The sequence below is a fragment of the Equus caballus genome, chromosome 12 (genome assembly GCF_041296265.1).
Source record: "Equus caballus isolate H_3958 breed thoroughbred chromosome 12, TB-T2T, whole genome shotgun sequence".
Lineage (NCBI taxonomy): Eukaryota > Metazoa > Chordata > Mammalia > Perissodactyla > Equidae > Equus > Equus caballus.
This window is the reverse complement of record NC_091695.1, coordinates 12,179,698-12,196,769: the sequence shown is the minus strand read 5'-3', so window position 1 is coordinate 12,196,769 and position 17,072 is coordinate 12,179,698. Positions and strand designations below refer to the sequence as shown.

The window sequence follows — 17,072 nt, the reverse complement described above, 5'->3', positions numbered from 1 at the left end:
AGGTTAAATTTAGCTGCTTTTCAAAAAAAGTCTCTATGGAACTATTATTTATATAATAACTTCTTGCTTTAAAATTGCTAACCTGGTTTCTTGGCTCAAAATACTAAGCAAAAATTTTTTGGGAAAGTATAGGAAAACAAAAAAGGAAGCCTGCCTATAAATAGAAAATAAAGATACGTAGAAGAAATATGTTCTTGAAGAATTCAAAATTTCTATCTGCACACTATACTCTCTTTAAGCTTGTAGTTTTTTTAATCTATTAGCCATAATAAAAGCTATGTATACCATTTTAATCTCTCCTCGGACTTCAGACTTAAATGTTCTCTTAAATGGCAAAATATCCCAACTGGATTAAATTTAGAAACAGAAGCATCATGTAATATGACATCCATGGATATTCAAACTAGGATTCTTTCTATTTAAGCTAAAGGAGAGAATTATCAATGTTGAGACGCAGCTTTTATGTTTTGAGTAAGCTTAGTTTGGGATTCAAATATTAACTCTAAAAGTATGTTCCTTATTTGCTGCTAAATTATCAGGTCTAGTTTATCTTACATTTACGCAAAGTTTAATTAGTTCTGAACAGCTTTGCTGGAGGTTGTAAACCACGTTATTAACCTTGAACCTACTGTGTTTCTTTGAGTTCCTCCACATAGCAGCATATCACCATCATAACTCTCAGTACTGAGTTATGCTTCTAGATGAGAAATCTACCTAAGCACAAAATCTGATACATTTACTTACCGACATGTTGTGGTTGGTTTAGTAGAAGAAAGTTTAATAAGTTACTGATCTTCATTGTTTATTACCTTAATTCTGAAGTAATCTTGAATGTAATATTGTGTAATGTAATAGACTGGCCATACCCAGACTTTATTTGTCTAGAAGTTAGTGTCTAAACTCATGTTGGATATGATCAAATAGAAATGTTTAATGAGACATTTGAAGTCTTCTGCCTGGAAAACTGACTTCCGTGTTCTGGTGAATTTTTTTCAGTGCTCTTTTCTTAGTAGTAAGCAACTGCTCAAATAATTACAGTAACAATGTGAATTGTGTTCTTAAAATCTTTTACATAGTGTATTATTTATCTATTCCATAAAAAGTTAAAGCTATTCCAAAAGCTAAATGGTTCATGGTCACTTTGGTTCTACCTTATTGAGTGCTAGTGTGGTGTATTTTGAGCAAAATAAGGTAAAAGGCCTCATTCTTGTCCTAGGCCTTCCATAATAGAGCCCTTATTTAATCCACTGCTTTTGACCATGACATTTCATAGGTGACTGTGTCTGGATCTCTGCTCCATGAGAAGTGAGATTTATTTGACTGAGATTTCTAAAGCTCTTGAACTCCTGATATCTCACCAGGGCATCTTGATAAAATAGCACTAGGCAGGAGTCAGACCTGGCCGCTAAGAGCAGTATGATCTTGGGCAAGTCATTTGCCTCCTGGGTTTCATTACCTTTAAAATGAGAGGGTTGAACTAGATGATTTCTCATGTCTCTTCTACTCCTAAATTCTATGATTTTTAGGGAGAAAATCCCCTTCAACATTCCTGGGATATATATCTAATAGTCCCATATATTGTGAAACTTCCCTATTGACGATAAAGAGGGATGGGGAAAGCTACAAGTAAGTATATTCTCCTATTTTGTCTAATCTTTAAAGCTTTTCTCAGCAGAGAAAAGACAGTAATGAACTATGGCTTTTGCAGAGGTTTGAGGGAAGCCGAGCCTATAGCTGTTCAGCTGTAAGTTCTTGACTCAGACTTCAATGGCTGTTTCAAATCCTCTGTATCTTCAAACACCTCTTTTATGTATACATGAGATATAGTCGACCTGGAAGATTTATTCTCCTGAATTTCCCTTTTCTCATCACAGAAGTAAAAAATTACCCTCCCTGATTTGTGTTGCTACGATTTAGCAAATGAATATAATTCACACAAAGGTGTGAAGGAATGATAGGCTTGACAAAGCACCTTGCAAATGGATTTTTAAAACTTAGTAACCCAAATGAATTAAAACAGGCTTTGCGTGAGTGTTTTCAATGGATACTTCTCTGGGTCGTCCTCAATTATCTAACTCACTAAAAAATAAAATACTTTGACTCGGTATTGCAAGTGCACATCATTTTCACTCACCTCTTCACTTTTGAAATAAAAAAGACCCCAGAGTGTTGCCTTCTAGTTGTATATGTTGAAACTGAATATTCGAAATAAGAAACTTAAGATTCTGATGAATTTTTCATTGAGTTGATGTGCTTCGTTTACTCATCCATAAATCTGGACCCAAAGAACAAGACTAGTATAACACAGCTGGGGCAAGTGCTAACTGAGGTTCATAAATTTATCTTTCCATGGAAGTCATTTTTGAACTGAGTTGTTTCGTAATTCAGTGACATCAATGTCACATAGATGCCTGTGGGTCAGATTTTGTCTCACCAGTCAATTGAACATTTCTGTGAATATAAGCCATGGAGTTTTTGGCTTGCTTTTTCCTTGACTCCTGTTTGTTTTCATAGGTTCTCTTTGTAAAGAGTCCTTTTCTGGCCAAGTTTCTTCTTCATCACTCATGCCACTTACTCCATTCTGGACCCTCCTTCAGTCAAACGTGCCTGTGCTTCAACCTCCATTACCTTTGGAAATGCCACCGCCTCCACCTCCACCTCCAGAATCCCCTCCTCCCCCTCCCCCCCCACCTCCTCCTGTAGAAGACGGTGAGATCCAGGAGGTAGAGATGGAGGATGAGGGAAGTGAGGAGCCTCCTGCCCCGGGAACAGAGGAGGACACTCCATTGAAACCTTCTGCACAAACCACGGTTGTAACTAGCCAGGTGAGAAATGCCCTTTGTCATTCTGAAGAGTTTTGGGGACTGGGGCAAGGTTGACATCCTGTTTTATTTTAGAAGAGGATTTTTAACCAGGGCCTTTAGCCACTGACTGGAATCTCTGTTTCAGAGTTCGGGTGATTCTACTGTCTCTACTTCTCCTTCTGCTAAAGCGATAAAGAGGAAAGCTACAGAAATTAGTACTGCAGTAGTTCAGAGATCAGCTACCATTGGTAGCTCTCCGGTCCTCTACAGCCAATCAGCTATAGCTGCAGGTAAGCATTGTGATTAAAATGTGTTTTCCCGCAATGGATTATGTCTTTGTTTCCAGAACTAGGTGTCATAAATTGAAGAAATGTTAAAGGCTTTTCATTGCAAAGACTCGTAATATGCATTCCTTTCAGTTACTAAAAACCACTGTTAACAGTTTGGCATGTATCCTTCCAGATTGTTTTCTGTGTATTTACATAACATCAGTGATTTTGATGTTTAAGTACCTTAATGATAAAGTATTCAGAAATTAGTCTTTTGCTACCAGAAAATGTGGCTGTATGTTTTTAGGAAAAGCTGTATTGGAATCATTTGTAGGCGATCTAACCCTCAATTCCCTTTTCCTTGTTTTGGCATTGTCACAATGTCGTTCTTGTCGTTTTTATAGTTTCATTTTACGTTTTCTGTCTTAGGTCACCAGGCGGCAGGGATTGGACATCAATCTGCAGGGATCGGACACCAGGCAATATCAGTTAGCCATCCAGCCACAGGAATGGCTCATCAGGCCAGAGGAATGAGCCTACAGTCGAATTACCTAGGATTGGCATCAGCTTCTGCACTTATGAGCTATGCTGAATGTTCTGTCCCAATGGCAGTGACTGCTCCCACACTGCAGCCAGTCCAGGCCCGAGGTGCTGTGCCTACCACTGCCATTATAGAGCCACCACCACCTCCTCCTCCTCCTCCTCCTCCACCACCACCACCAGCTCCCAAAGCGCCACCCCCTGAAAAGACGAAAAAAGGAAAGAAAGATAAGGTATAGTAAATCTCTGAATTGTTATTGATGGGCTGGCCCCGGGGTGTAGTGGTTACATTCATGCACTGCGCTTCAGTGGCCTGGGGTCCACTGGTTTGGATCCTGGGTGCAAACCTACACATCAAGCCATGCTGTGTTGGGATCCCACATAGAAGAACTAAAAAAAAAGAGGAACGTTGGCAACAGATGGTAGCTCAGGGCCAATCTTCCTCACCAAAAGCCAAAGAAAGAAGGAAAAAAAATTGTTATTGAAAAATTTTTATTACTGAAGAGATATTCATGTAGAATTAATAATTTTAAGTACACAATTGATTAGCATTTAGTACATTCACAGTGTTGTGCAACCACCACTTCTCTTTAGTTGTATAACATTTTCATCATCCCAAAAGAAAACCTATTAAGCAGTCACTCCCCATCAACCCTTTCCCTCTGCCTCTGAGAACTGCCAGTCTGCCTTCCATCTCTCTGGATTTACCTCTTCTGGAATCATGCACACGTGAACTGTGGTATCTGGCTTCCTTCACTTAGCACAGTGTTTTTGAGGTTCATCCATGTTGTAGCATGCATTAGTACTTCATTTTTATAGCTGAGTAACCTTCCGTTGTGTGTATGGACCACAGTTTGTTGATCCGCTTATTTATTGATGGACATTTGGATTGTTTTATACCTTTTGGCTATTATGAAGAGTACCGATATGAATATGTCTATAAGTACACGTATGATGAGTACTTGTTTTCATTTCTTTTGGATATATATTTAGGAGTGGAATTGCTGGGTTATATGATAATTCTTTAACTTTTTGAGGAATTGCCAAAGTTTTTCCACAGCAACTGAACCTTTTTTTCCTTTTTGATGAGAAAGACTTGCCCTGAGCTAACATCATTGCCAAGCCTCCTTTTTTTGTGTGTTTGAAGAAGGTTAGCCCTGAGCTAACATCTGTGCCAGTCTTCCTCTATTTTGTATGTGGGATCCCCCCACAGCATGGCTGACAAGTGGTTTAGGTCTGCACCTGAGATCCAAACCCACAAACCCAAGCCGCTGAAGTGGAGCATACTGAACTTAACCCCTGTGCCAAGGGGCCGGTACCATCTGTTTTTGAATGGGATTGTTTGTGTTTCTCTTGTTGAATTGTAAGAGTTCTATATGTATTCTAGATGCAATTCCCTTATCTGTGATTTGTAAGTATTTTCTCCCACTTTGTGAGTTGTCTTTGCACTTGGATACTTTCCTTTGATACACAAAACCTTTTAATTTTGGTAAAGTCCAACTTACTGTTTTTTCCTTTTTGCTTGTGTTTTTTGTGTCCTATATGAGAATTCATTGCCAAATCCAAGGTCATGAAAATTTACCCCTATGTTTTCTTCTAAGAGTTTATTTATTTTTGAGGAAAACTAACCCTGAGCTAACATCTGCCACCAGTCCTCCTCTTTTTGCTGAGGAAGACTGGCCCTGAGCTAACATCTGTGCCCATCTTCTACTTTATATGTGGGACGCCTGCCCCAGCATGGCTTGACAAGTGGTGTGTAGGTCCATACCCGGGATCCAAACTGGTGAACCCCGGGCTGCCGAAGCGGAATGTGCAAACTTAACTGCTGCGCCTCTGGGCCGGCCCTTCTTCTAAGAGTTTATAGTTTTAGCACTTACATTTAGGTTGTTGATCCATTTTTAGTTGATTTTTGTTTATGGTATCAGGTAGAGGTTCAATTTCATTATTTTTAATGTGGCTATGTTGTTGTCCCAGCGCCACTTGTTGAAGAGACCATTCTTTCCACATTGAATGGAAGACCTTATCTAAAATCAATTTGCTGTAGATGTATTGGTTTATTTCTGGCCTTTCAATTCTATTCCGTTGGTCTATATGTCAGTACCACATTGTTTTGATTACTTTAGTTTTGAAGTATGTTTTGAAATTGAGAAGTGTGAGTTCTCCAACTTTGTACTTCTTTTTTGTTATTGGCTATTCAGGCTCCCTTGCAATTTGATACAAATTTAAAGGTCAGCTTTTCTGTTTCTGCATAAAAGTCCAGTGGAATTTTGATAGGGATTGCATTTAATCTGTAGATTGTTTATTTTTTTGTCTCTTATAACAGCTTTTGACTTAAAGTCTCTTTTGTCTTATATTATTGTAGTTACCCTTACTTTCTCTTGGTTAATATTTGCATATAATATTTGAATATATTTTTCTGGCCTTTCGCTTTAAACCTGTGTGTGTCCTTAGATATAAAATGAATTTCTCTTTTTTCTAAAGATTGGCACCTGAGCTAAAAACTGTTGCCAATCTTTTTTCTTTTCTGCTTTTTCTCCCCAAGTTCCCCCAGTACATAGTTGTATATATTTTCTTTAGTTGTGGGTCCACCTCAGCATGGCCTAATGAGTGGTGCCATGTCCGTGCCCAGGATCCGAACTAGAAGATCCCTGGGCTGCTGAAGCAGAGCACGAGAACTTAACTACTGAGCCACGGGGCCGGCCCCTAAAATGAATTTCTTACAGACATCATGAGTTGGATTCTGGGTTTTTTTTAAAGATTTTATTTTTCCTTTTTCTCCCCAAGCTCCCCAGTACATAGTTGTATATATTTTAGTTGTGGGTCCTTCTAGTTGTGGTACATGGGACGCCACCTCAGCATGGCCTGATGAGTGGTGCCATGTCAGCACCCAGGATTTGAACTGGTGAAACCCTGGGCTGCTCAAGCAGAGTGCGAGAACTTATCCACTCAGCCATGGGGCCAGCCCCTGAATTCTGTTTTTTTAATCCATTCTGCCAGTATATGGCTTTTGATTGGAGAGTTTGATCCATTTACATTAGTTAATTACTAACTTATTATCAGTAACTACTGATAAGAGGACTTACTATTGCCATTTTGTTACTTGTTTTCTCTGTCTTCCAGCTTTTTTGTCCTTCATTTCCTCCCTCAATGCCTGTCTTTGTGTTTAGTTGATTTTTTTCAGTGACGAGTTTTTATTTTCTTCTCAGTTCCTTTCATGTATATTCTATATACATTTTCTTGGTGGTTACCGTGGAAATTATATCCAATACACTAAAGTTATGACAACTTATTTTAAACTGATACATTCAATTGCAGACAAAAACTCTACTCCTATACAGCTGCACCCCACTCCACTATGTTATTGGTGTCATAGATTAGATCTTGATATAGTGTGTACCCATTAACATAGATTTATAATTATTTTTTTACTTTTGTCTTTTTAATTCTGTAGAAGAATAAGTAGAATTATGAACCAAAATCACAATAAAACTGGTTTTTATATTTGTCCATGTATTTATTTTTACCAGAGAGCTTTATTTTTGTATGACAAATTACTATCTAGTATGTTTTCATTTCAACCTGAAAGACTCCATTTAGGATTTCCTATAGGGCAAGTCCAGCATTAATGAACTCCCTCAGCTTTTGTTTGTCTAGTAACATCTTAATTTAGCCTCATTTTTGAAGGACAGTTTTGCTTGTTACAGAATTCTTGGTTGACAGATTTTTTTTTTCTTTGATCACTTTAAATATAATCCCACTGCTTTATAACCTGCAAGGTTTCAAGATTCTCTCTGTGGGGGTTTTTGTGGTTTTGTTGTTGTTGTAGTTTTGTTTTGCTGAGTAAGATTTGCCCTGAGCTAACATCCACTAGCAATCTTCTTTTTGTATGTGAGCCTCCACCACAGCATAGCCACTCACAGATGAGTGGTGTGGGTCCGTGCCCGAGAATCGAACCTGGGCCACCAAAGTGAAATGCACCCAACTTAACTACTAGGCCACCAGGATTGGCCCTCTCTTTGGTTTTTGACTGACTGGTTATGTCGCTTCGTGTGGTCTTCTGGGGTTTATCCTGCTTGGCATTTGTTAGACCCGTTGGGTACGTATATGCATGTCTTTCCTTAAATTTGGGAAGATTTTGGCATTTATTTCTTCAAGTAAGTTCTCTGCTGTTTTCTCTCTCTCCTCCTGGGATTCTCATAATGCATATATTGGTCCAGTTGATGGTATCTTAGAAGTCACTTAGACTCTGTTCACTTTGCTGCTTTTTCTTTTTGCTCCTCAGACTCAATAGTTTCAAATGACCTATTAATTTTGCTGATCCTTTCTTCTGCCCTTTGGAGTCTGCTGTTGAGCTAATTAATTTTTCAATTCAGTTGGTGTATTTTTCAGCTCCAGAATTTCTGTTTGGTTCTTTTTAATAATATCTCTCTCTGATGATATTCTCATTTTGTGTATATACCATTTTCCTTATTTTCTTTAGTTCTTTACCTGTGTTTTCCTTTAGCTCTCTGGCAGTTTGTTTAAAGTCTTTGTCTAGTAAGTCTGAAGCACGTTTTATGGTTGATTTCTAAAGGTTTATTTTGATCCTTTGAATGGGCGTATTTCCCAGTTTCTTTGTATGCTTTGTGATCCTTTGTTGAAAGTCAGGCATTTGGCAAAACAGCTACCCCTCCCAGTCTTTGCACACTGGCTCTGTGTGGGGGAAGACCTTCATTAATAAGCCCAGCATGAAGGCTCACATCTTTTCAGGCTGTGTCTGGGCATCTGTGTTCCCTGGACTTGTGCTTGTTCGTTTTTCCCATTCTCCTGTGTACATTTAATTTTAATTTCCCTAACAGTCTCACACCTGCTTCTTCTAGGAGGGTTAGATGTTCTTTTGTATTCCTCTGCCCCCAGGTGTCTACATGACTGCAGTCCTGTGCTTTTCACATGCTGCCCCACCTGCCACTGCCTTTCATTGCATGGCTTCCAACCTGAGATCCAAAATATGTTGCTGTTCCTGCCTGAGCTCCAAGGCAAGCAATACAGAAACCAGTCCCTCAGGCAGCCACAGACAGGCTAGAACATTTTGTACATTCCTCTCTTTTCCTTTCGTTCTGAAGGAGGGAACTCAGAATTGGGCCACTTCCTCCCAACCACACTGGGGGTGGGGGTGGCGCATGAGCAGGCAGATATGCCAGGAAATTCCTACTGTTTTGAGTATGGCTTTTTCTCGACTGGGAGTTCTCTGGATTGCTGCAGATCTTTGGTTTTTAGAGTTTCCACAAAGCCGTTTTAGTCCGTTTGTGTTTGTTTACATGCTGTTTCCATGGAGGAACAAGGGCCTGGAGCTTCATAGTTTGCCGTCTTTCTGACATCGCCTTCATGGGCACTTTTGAATACCCTAGTTACCCAAAGAAAGTTTCTCATCACCTTTTCCCCCCAGTGTTCGCACTTTACCTTAACTATGATCTTTTGCCCTAGAGGTCAACAGGGCAAATTTATTTGCTTTACAATGGTCCAAGGAACCTTCCTGAATGAGTTTTGAGTTCACACAAAATAGACAAGCTATTTCTGGATTGAACTACTTGTCCAAGTTGGTACTGTAGTTCCAGAAATTATCTGAAAATGAAGGAAATGTTATAAACATCAACATTTTGAACAGACTGTTGTTAGTCTACTTACCATAGCATGTACAGTACTCCTGAGCCAGCACGCTGCTTACAACCTCCGTGTTTTTATTTTATCCGCCAGTCCCACTACTGTTCATTCTTTACACAATTAAGTGTCAGAACAGCAGTACTCAGCAGTCATTTCTTGTATAAAGACATCCTTGGCACTCTTCCTCCAGTCCTCCAAGAGGTAATTACTTCCTCCTGCTTTCATTCAACAAGTAGTTTTTCAGCCAGTTGTGCTTTTATGGTCTTACAAATAATAGTTTTGAAAATCCAGAATTGCACGTTAATAATCATTTTTACATAATCGATGTCTGGAAGCAGACAATGACCCATCTCTTTGTTGTAACAGGCCATTTTTAAAGAATATAAAATACATACTTAATTGCCTCTAATTCTCAAGAATATTTGAGACCAATATGTATTTTAGATGTTTTTTCTGAAAGTTTTGTGTGCAGCTTACTAGAAAATAAACTATGAAAAGGCCATTTAATCTTTATTCCTCTGCCTCTTCCCCTAAAATGTGCTCAAATGTCCAGTGCAACTCTATATCCATGGTTTTGAATGTGATAGGCAATGTATAACTTCTAAAACATACTTATTTTTCCATGACAGATAGGAATCAAATATGCTAAAAATTAACAAAACCTATAGAAGTCAAAATGAAACAACAGTGATGCTACCTAGATCTATGGTTTTTAATCATGTCCGCAGATGTTCAGTGAGAGGTTATACCCCAGTGAGCCCTTTATGTGCACGTGACGATTGTTAATCCACGTTACTTTTTACTCAGTTGGTTCCGTGCTAACCCAGAATGGGCTGTGTTGGAGCTTGTGGGAGGGGTGTGCCTGCACTGGTCGGATTGCACCACAGGTTAAATGACAGAATGGAGGGTGGGAAGGTATATGGAGCTAAAGGTCTAAGCACAGCAGATGGGCATTCACGTCCCCAGAAAGTTAAGAACTGTCAGTGACAGTCCAAATAGGTATCAAGCGGAAAGCTAAGTAATAAAAAAAGACTGAAAATATTAAGCTGATTTTCTCCTGTCTTTGGGGACTTAATCGAGAAATGTGTTTGTCTGAAGTGCAGGCAGGAGAAACAGCTTGGGCCCCACACCAAGTCCTGACATGAGCACAGCACGTAGTCACACCTACCACATGAGTGCTGCTTGTTTTTACAGCGTGACCTGGTCTTTGAGCACACGGCTCTGCTTCTCTTCGAAAACACCGGGGTAACATTAGATTTCATCAGTGTCTTATGCAGCAGCTCTCTAATTCCACGTGACCAGTCACAGAGGGCGTATTTTGACTGCATACTGTTCGTCAGACCTTCTCCCTAGGAGCTTGGGATTTAGTAATAAGTCAAACAGATGAAATCTGTGATTTCATAGAGCTTCCCTTCCGGCAGACTGGGGGAGAGGGGGACAGGGTTGGAGCGACAAATAAGCAAACAGATGTTCAGTGTTTTATTTATTTATTTTTGAGGAAGATTAGCCCCGAGCTAACTGCTGCCAATCTTCCTCTTTTTTCTGAGGAAGATGCCCTGAGCTAACATCCATGCCCATCCTTCTCCACTTTATATGTGGGACGCCTACCACAGCATGGCGTGCCAAGCGGTGCCATGTCCGCACCCAGGATCCGAACCGGTGAACCCCAGGCCGCCAAAGCAGAACGTGCGCACTTAACCCGCTGTGCCACCGGGCCGGCCCCTCAATGTTTTAAAATGCAATGAAAAAAAAAAAGCAGTGTAAGAGGGCGGGAGGTGGTGCTCTTTGAGCCAGGGTGATTGGGGAAGCCCTCTGTGCTAGAGTGCCGCTGATCAGAAACCTGGAAATGGTGATGGAGCAAGCTGTGTTGCATATATAGTGCTACTTTTGCAAGCATCACAAGTATTTTTTACTACAAAAGTACATGTTTATAGACAGTTTAGAAAATGAAGATAATCTGAAGGAAGAAAAATAAAATTTTTCATAATACCTCCTCTTAAAACTAATCTCATCATTAATATTTTGCTGCGTCTCCTTGCCTTTTTCATACTTAATAGTTGCCACTGACTTTGTTGCTGTCTCCAGAAAAGCTGGTGATTTGGTTCTCAGCTTTGTTTTTCACTTGATGTGAATCCTGCATCTCTTTAAAATTTGTAAAAGGGAACACTGTAATTCTGAGGAAATGAGGTAACAGCAACAGTTTTGATTCCATAGAATAAAGAGGCTAAGGGAAATTTTTCTGACCTGATTTCATAATATAACCACATTTAGTTTTTAGATTTTTAACGAAACATTAGGTTTATAGTTGGTAGAAATTTCTGGCAAGAACTTAGATTGGTATTTATTTTCTCTATTTCTGTTCTTGTGATTTTCAAGTCCACTTGTTCCTTAGAACTAGGGGAATGATCCTCATCTTGTGTGGAGGACTCATTCCTTATTTTAAGTATTGTGTACCTTCTGACCTTTAGCCTTCGTTACAGGCAAAGAAGAGTAAAACCAAAATGCCATCTCTGGTAAAGAAGTGGCAGAGTATCCAGCGAGAATTGGACGAAGAGGAGAACTCTAGTTCCAGTGAAGAGGACCGGGAGTCAACTGCGCAGAAGCGCATCGAGGAGTGGAAACAGCAGCAGCTGGTCAGGTAAGCGGGACCCCAGGTGGGCGGCTTGTGGTGCTTGTGGTTGTTGTTTTAGAGCAGTCATATTCTGAAAATCACAGCCCTTAAGTTTTGGTATTCTTTACAAACTTAACCTAAAACAATTTTTAATTCAGAGAAATGTTTATTTCCATATAAAAATTACAGTCTAGGCTTTTTCAAACTCGGAAGTATCAGAGCCGTAATCCTTTCTCCCACTGAGTGTTCATGTTAGGCCGAGGACTGCCTTAACCCTCAGCGTGCCAGGAAACTTAGTCCCCGTTTACCCTCTAGATCCAAGACCCTTTTATATATATATATATGAATTTATTTTATACGTAATTTATAGTAGTAAAAACAAAGGAAGAGGAAGAAAAACTTCTTTAGAAATTTTAACAAGAATTTAAACATAGCTAATCCAAATTTTTATTCTTTATTTTCCTGGTTTTGAAGGTATGTTTACTGAAATCAGCAACATTCTTTGAATGCAACTAATTGTTGAGTTTTCATGTGTAACCTGGAACATACTCATCTCATAAATAGTAATGCCAGTTTTCAAATTCATCTCTGATGGTTTCTAGCTTATCATTACTTCTGGTTCTTGTACTTGCAACATCCATAAATGCACTTTTTATGAAAACGTTTGTGAGAGGATAGCTATATTTGTTTCATTATTCAAAACATTTTCATTTTTAGATACAATTAGAATATCATTCCAATGACTTTTTTTTTTTTCTTAAAGACTCATTTTTTTTTTTTTTTTAAGATTTTATTTTTTCCTTTTTCTCCCCAAAGCCCCCCGGTACATAGTTGTGTATTCTTCGTTGTGGGTTCCTCTAGTTGTGGCATGTGGGACGCTGCCTCAGCGTGGTCTGACGAGCAGTGCCATGTCCGCGCCCAGGATTCGAACCGACGAAACACTGGGCCGCCTGCAGTGGAGTGCGCGAACTTAACCACTCGGCCACGGGGCCAGCCCCTCCAGTGACTTTTTTTGTTCCTAAAATACCTATTTCTCTCCAATTACTACCTACCTGCTTTCAGCATTTTTCCACTTATGAACCCTATCAAATAAATTTTAGCATACAGCACCATAAAACCTGAGAGATTCCTGTCACATGTCTTTTTAGAAAAATGAGATGGTCCAGGTTCTTGTTAGGAAATGCTGAGTGATGAAGCTGTTCTTTTAGATGAGAATACTGCGTTGCCTTTGTCCGTAGAAATATATTGTTGACTCAGCGAGCTTGAACTTGAGAAAGTTCATCCAGGACATAGTCCTTTAACTAAACTCATAGTCTGAGATTTTAATCGGATCAATTTTACCATCATGATTAGACTCTTCAGTGCCATCATCTGTCTCTCTGCATTGATTTTCTGGTTTGGGTAATATTTTGGGGGGAAAAAAGACTATGAAGATGTCTCCAGGCTTCTTTTTTTACTTCCTTGGAAGGTGATGCCCTATTTGGGGCAACATAATAAGAAAACTGAGGGATAGTATTAATGACAATTTATTTCACTTTTGCATCATCCTTGTAGGGGATACCGTTATTCTTCAGTTTTCTTATTATTTTAGTCTTTTTCAGTATTGCCGAGAATTGAGTAATGATTAATTCCTACAGTGATGAAATAGCAAACTGTTTCAAGGTGATGGGGAAATTACAGAGATTCTATAATTTATTTTAGATGATTTCAGATTTATAAAAGGATCCAATGCTCCCATTCTGGTAATTGCAAGATGGAATCTGAGTTTTTTAAATCTGTTTTTTAAATGTTGGACAAGCCATGAGATATTAGTCCTTACAACTAGTTAGAATTGATCAAAAGAGAATCTCAAAAACATTAGGTCCAAAGGTCTCTGGTGGTATATTGAGGGTTAAATATATCTTCCTTAAAGAATCATAACTCCTAGGGGCCAAGAAAAACTTCTGCCAGAATGTGTTTTGTTCCTTCACTGTGGCTGTAGTGGTTACTGGAGATACATAAAAATAAGTATGTACTTAACATGTCTATAAAATGACAGAGAAGAGTGTGTGTGTGTCTTTGGTTGACCTATCAGCCTTAAGAAATATGAAGAATATGCTGAAACTTAGTTGAGAAACTTGAAGCATTTTCATGAACATAGATATGATAGGTAAGAGTTTCAGGTAGAGGTTTTCGTTTGCTAGGAAATGAACGGTTTCATTCTTTTTCTTTCCAGTGAAGTAATCTGTGTGTTGTTTTCACAGTGGCATGGCAGAGAGAAATGCAAATTTTGAAGCCCTCCCTGAGGATTGGCGAGCAAGACTGAAAAGAAGGAAAATGGCTCCAAACACATAGTTTTTTAAAAAAAAATTTTTTTTAATTTCTATTATTGACTTTTTTTTTTAATTTAGTTCAGAGTCTTAACTAGTTTTACTGTTGTCAATAAACTATAAATGTTATGAGGGAGAGCATATGAATTTCCTGGGCAAGAGCATCCATGTACAAAATTCGCACATGCGTGAAACGTAATTTTTCTGTTTTGTTGAAGGGTGAGGTGACTGAATGCTTTGACCTGGCTGCCTTTATCCTTTCTCACACTGGCACACTCAGCAGGGTATGTTCCTTAACCTCATCCAGCTGGAACATGTGGCTCCTAAGTATGACACCTCTGTAGAGGCCTCGCTGCCCAGTGATGGATTTTCCTCCCTAATAGAGGCTCATTCAGTTCCTGGTGTGGCGCTCTCTCGTTAACGTCTCCAGAACAAGTGCAATTAAGAAGGCAGCTCTGTATTCTACCTGGTTAACTGGGATCTTGGAATCTCTGACCTCTTCCTCTAGTCTGCCACCCCTGAAGTGCGGAGGAATATTAAGTTGTTTACCCTGTGCTGACAGATGGCCACACTCTCTGAGAGTATTGTTTCTCACAAATTCTAGAACCGATAGCTCAGTGGTTTCACACACTAGGTGGAGTGGCATACTTAGATTTCAATACAGGCAGCAGCTGGTGTTCATGTCTTTGATTTTGAGAACTCCCCCTCACATATGTGGCAGTAAATGTAATAAGAGCCGCTGTATGTATTGATGTATCTCCCTTGTCTTACCTTGTTCCAGAATTCACCTCCCTTATATGTGTGAATGTATTCTCCATAAAAATTCCAGTATTTAAAAAACAGTTTACTGTTCCGTACTTTGTATTGTATCACAATCAGGTAAAAGTCACTTTAAACTGAAGAAAAGGCAAATTGTGTTTTAAAGCTCTGTTTGTATTTCTCCAGTTTCTGACCTTGTAAATTTGTATATATGCACTAATAAAGCTTTTTTTATACTTCCGATTGGTTTTTTTTTCTTTTTAAAGATTTTATTTTTCCTTTTTCTCCCCAAAGCCCCCCAGTATATAGTTGCATATTTTAGTTGTGGGTCCTTCTAGTTGTGGCATGTGGGACACCGCCTCAGCATGGCCTGATGAGCGGTGCCATGTCCGCGCCCAGGATCCAAACCAGTGCACCCCTGGGCGAAACCCTGGGCGGCTGAAGCAGACCACTCGGCCCCAGGGCTGGCCCCTGATTGGTTATCCTTTTGCTCTTCTAAGCCTGTTACTACATGATTATGTAACGAAGGCATATTTTAAGTCAATTCTTAATTGTTTTTCCTAATCAAATACGGTGTAAGGCATGTGCAAACATTGAAGAACAGCTCTCCGGAAAAAGAGCAGCCGGATCTTGAGTTGGGCAGTGGGTGGGGGAGAGGGGAGGGAGGGAGTTAAGGCTGGACAGGCTTCTAGGACCAGAGGATGCTGTGAGACTTCTGTTTTAGAGCTCGCATTCCACAATATTAGCTACTGTTTGACCTGCTTAAATCCTAGAAATGATGGAATGTTAATATTTTGAAAATATAAATTGTTTTTCTTGTAATTTGCATAAAGCAAATTTCTGAAGATAAAGGCTATCAACTAGCCATTAAAGTTTTTGCTGTAACAGTTTTCCAGACTTGTAGGAGCTGCTGCAGAGTAGCAGTGCTCTTGTCACTATCCTACCAGAACGGAGCATTCTTAAAATTCTGGCAATTTGATCAAAAGGTGTGCTTTCGATTTACCGTTTCTTTTATTTTTCCAGCGTGGAAGGTGTTTTTCGATTCTAGCCATGGGTTGGGAGAGAAACAAGGGGAGAGGAGAAGGTTAGCAGCTGCCTTTGAGCAATACTTAGCAGTTACCTAAAGCTAAGGGACAGCAAAGAAGAAAACTGTTGGGGCCCGCTGGCCCTCTGTTCCTCAACCCAATTTCGAGTCCCCGGAAGCGGGGCTGCAATGCTGAATGAGAGGAGGAAGGAGTCCGAAACGCAGGTTGTCGATCACTCCCGGGTCCCCACCCCCTCCCCGGGGGCGGGGCCTCGCTCCCCGGAAGCCTCGGCCGCCCCGCCCTCCCGCTTCCGCCTCGCGGTTGCTAGGCTACCGGGGCCGGAGCGGAGCGCGGTGGAGGGTGAGCTCGGCTGGCGGGTCCTCTGCTCGGTGCTGGGGCCGGGTCTCTGACTGCTGGGCCGTGGGCTCCTCTGCTGCCCGGGACGACCCGCGGCGCGCTGGCCTCTGCCCCCCTAGGAAGTCTCTACGCCCCCTCCCCTGACCCTTCGGGAAACTGCCCCTCGCCGCCTGCCCCCGCACCAGAAGCCCCGAACCCCTGCATTCCGTTTTCAGAGCCCACTCCCGCGGCCCCCGACCCTTCTTTTTCATCTACCCAGAGCCCACTCCGCCGGATCCCTCCGTCCCCATTTCTTTGGCTTTCCTGCGGCGTCCTGGTGATGGGCATCTCTGTTCTCAGGGACAGGGGAGCATGGGGCCAGCAAGGGTCCTGGAGCCTTATGGGGAGGAGGCCGGAAGACGTGTCTCCCTCCCTAATTCCTCAAGTGCCTCCGAGAGGGAAGCACCCCCCGGGTCCTTGTTTGTCTGAGAGGCTGGGCCGGCAGGGAAGGGGAGCGACGCGGCACGTTTTCCTAAAATCGCGTGGGAGGTGGGCGAGGGGGTAAATATCGGCAGCTTTTCCAGTTGTGCAGTTCTGGTTTTTTAGCTTCTCCGGTGTGACCAGCTGCCCTTTTGGAAGTTGCGTGGGTACTGTGGCTGGATGCCAGTGTCACCGACTGGTCTTCAGCGTATCATGCAGAAGTAACATGTTCCCGGCGCTGGAAACAGAGCTAAAGCAGGAGGTGGGTACATCCCCCTCTCCAGGAACTCCACCAAAAT

At 40.9% G+C, this 17,072-nt stretch overlaps 2 protein-coding genes across 17 annotated transcripts in view; both read left to right on the top strand.

Moving 5' to 3' along the window:
- FNBP4 (formin binding protein 4) overlaps window positions 1-15,173 on the top strand; it is a 32,543-nt gene extending 17,370 nt beyond the window's left edge. Inside the window, exons 13-17 of the mRNA XM_023654017.2 lie at window positions 2,515-2,825; window positions 2,950-3,094; window positions 3,503-3,846; window positions 11,734-11,891; window positions 14,108-15,173. Coding sequence (XP_023509785.2) covers window positions 2,515-2,825; window positions 2,950-3,094; window positions 3,503-3,846; window positions 11,734-11,891; window positions 14,108-14,198 — 1,049 coding nt within the window. The 3' untranslated portion in view covers window positions 14,199-15,173. The remainder of the gene's footprint in view (window positions 1-2,514; window positions 2,826-2,949; window positions 3,095-3,502; window positions 3,847-11,733; window positions 11,892-14,107) is intronic.
- Window positions 15,174-16,216: 1,043 nt separating this feature from the next.
- AGBL2 (AGBL carboxypeptidase 2) overlaps window positions 16,217-17,072 on the top strand; it is a 44,454-nt gene continuing 43,598 nt past the window's right edge. For 14 of the 16 annotated variants that reach the window (XM_070229499.1, XM_070229497.1, XM_070229496.1 and 11 more), the window contains exons 1-2: window positions 16,225-16,317; window positions 16,900-17,035. In XM_070229499.1, the coding sequence (XP_070085600.1) occupies window positions 17,000-17,035 (36 nt within the window). In that variant the 5' untranslated portion in view covers window positions 16,225-16,317; window positions 16,900-16,999. Of the gene's footprint in view, window positions 16,318-16,899; window positions 17,036-17,072 lie in introns of all 16 variants that reach the window. The other 2 variants (XM_014729458.3, XM_070229491.1) reach the window with 2 other exon arrangements.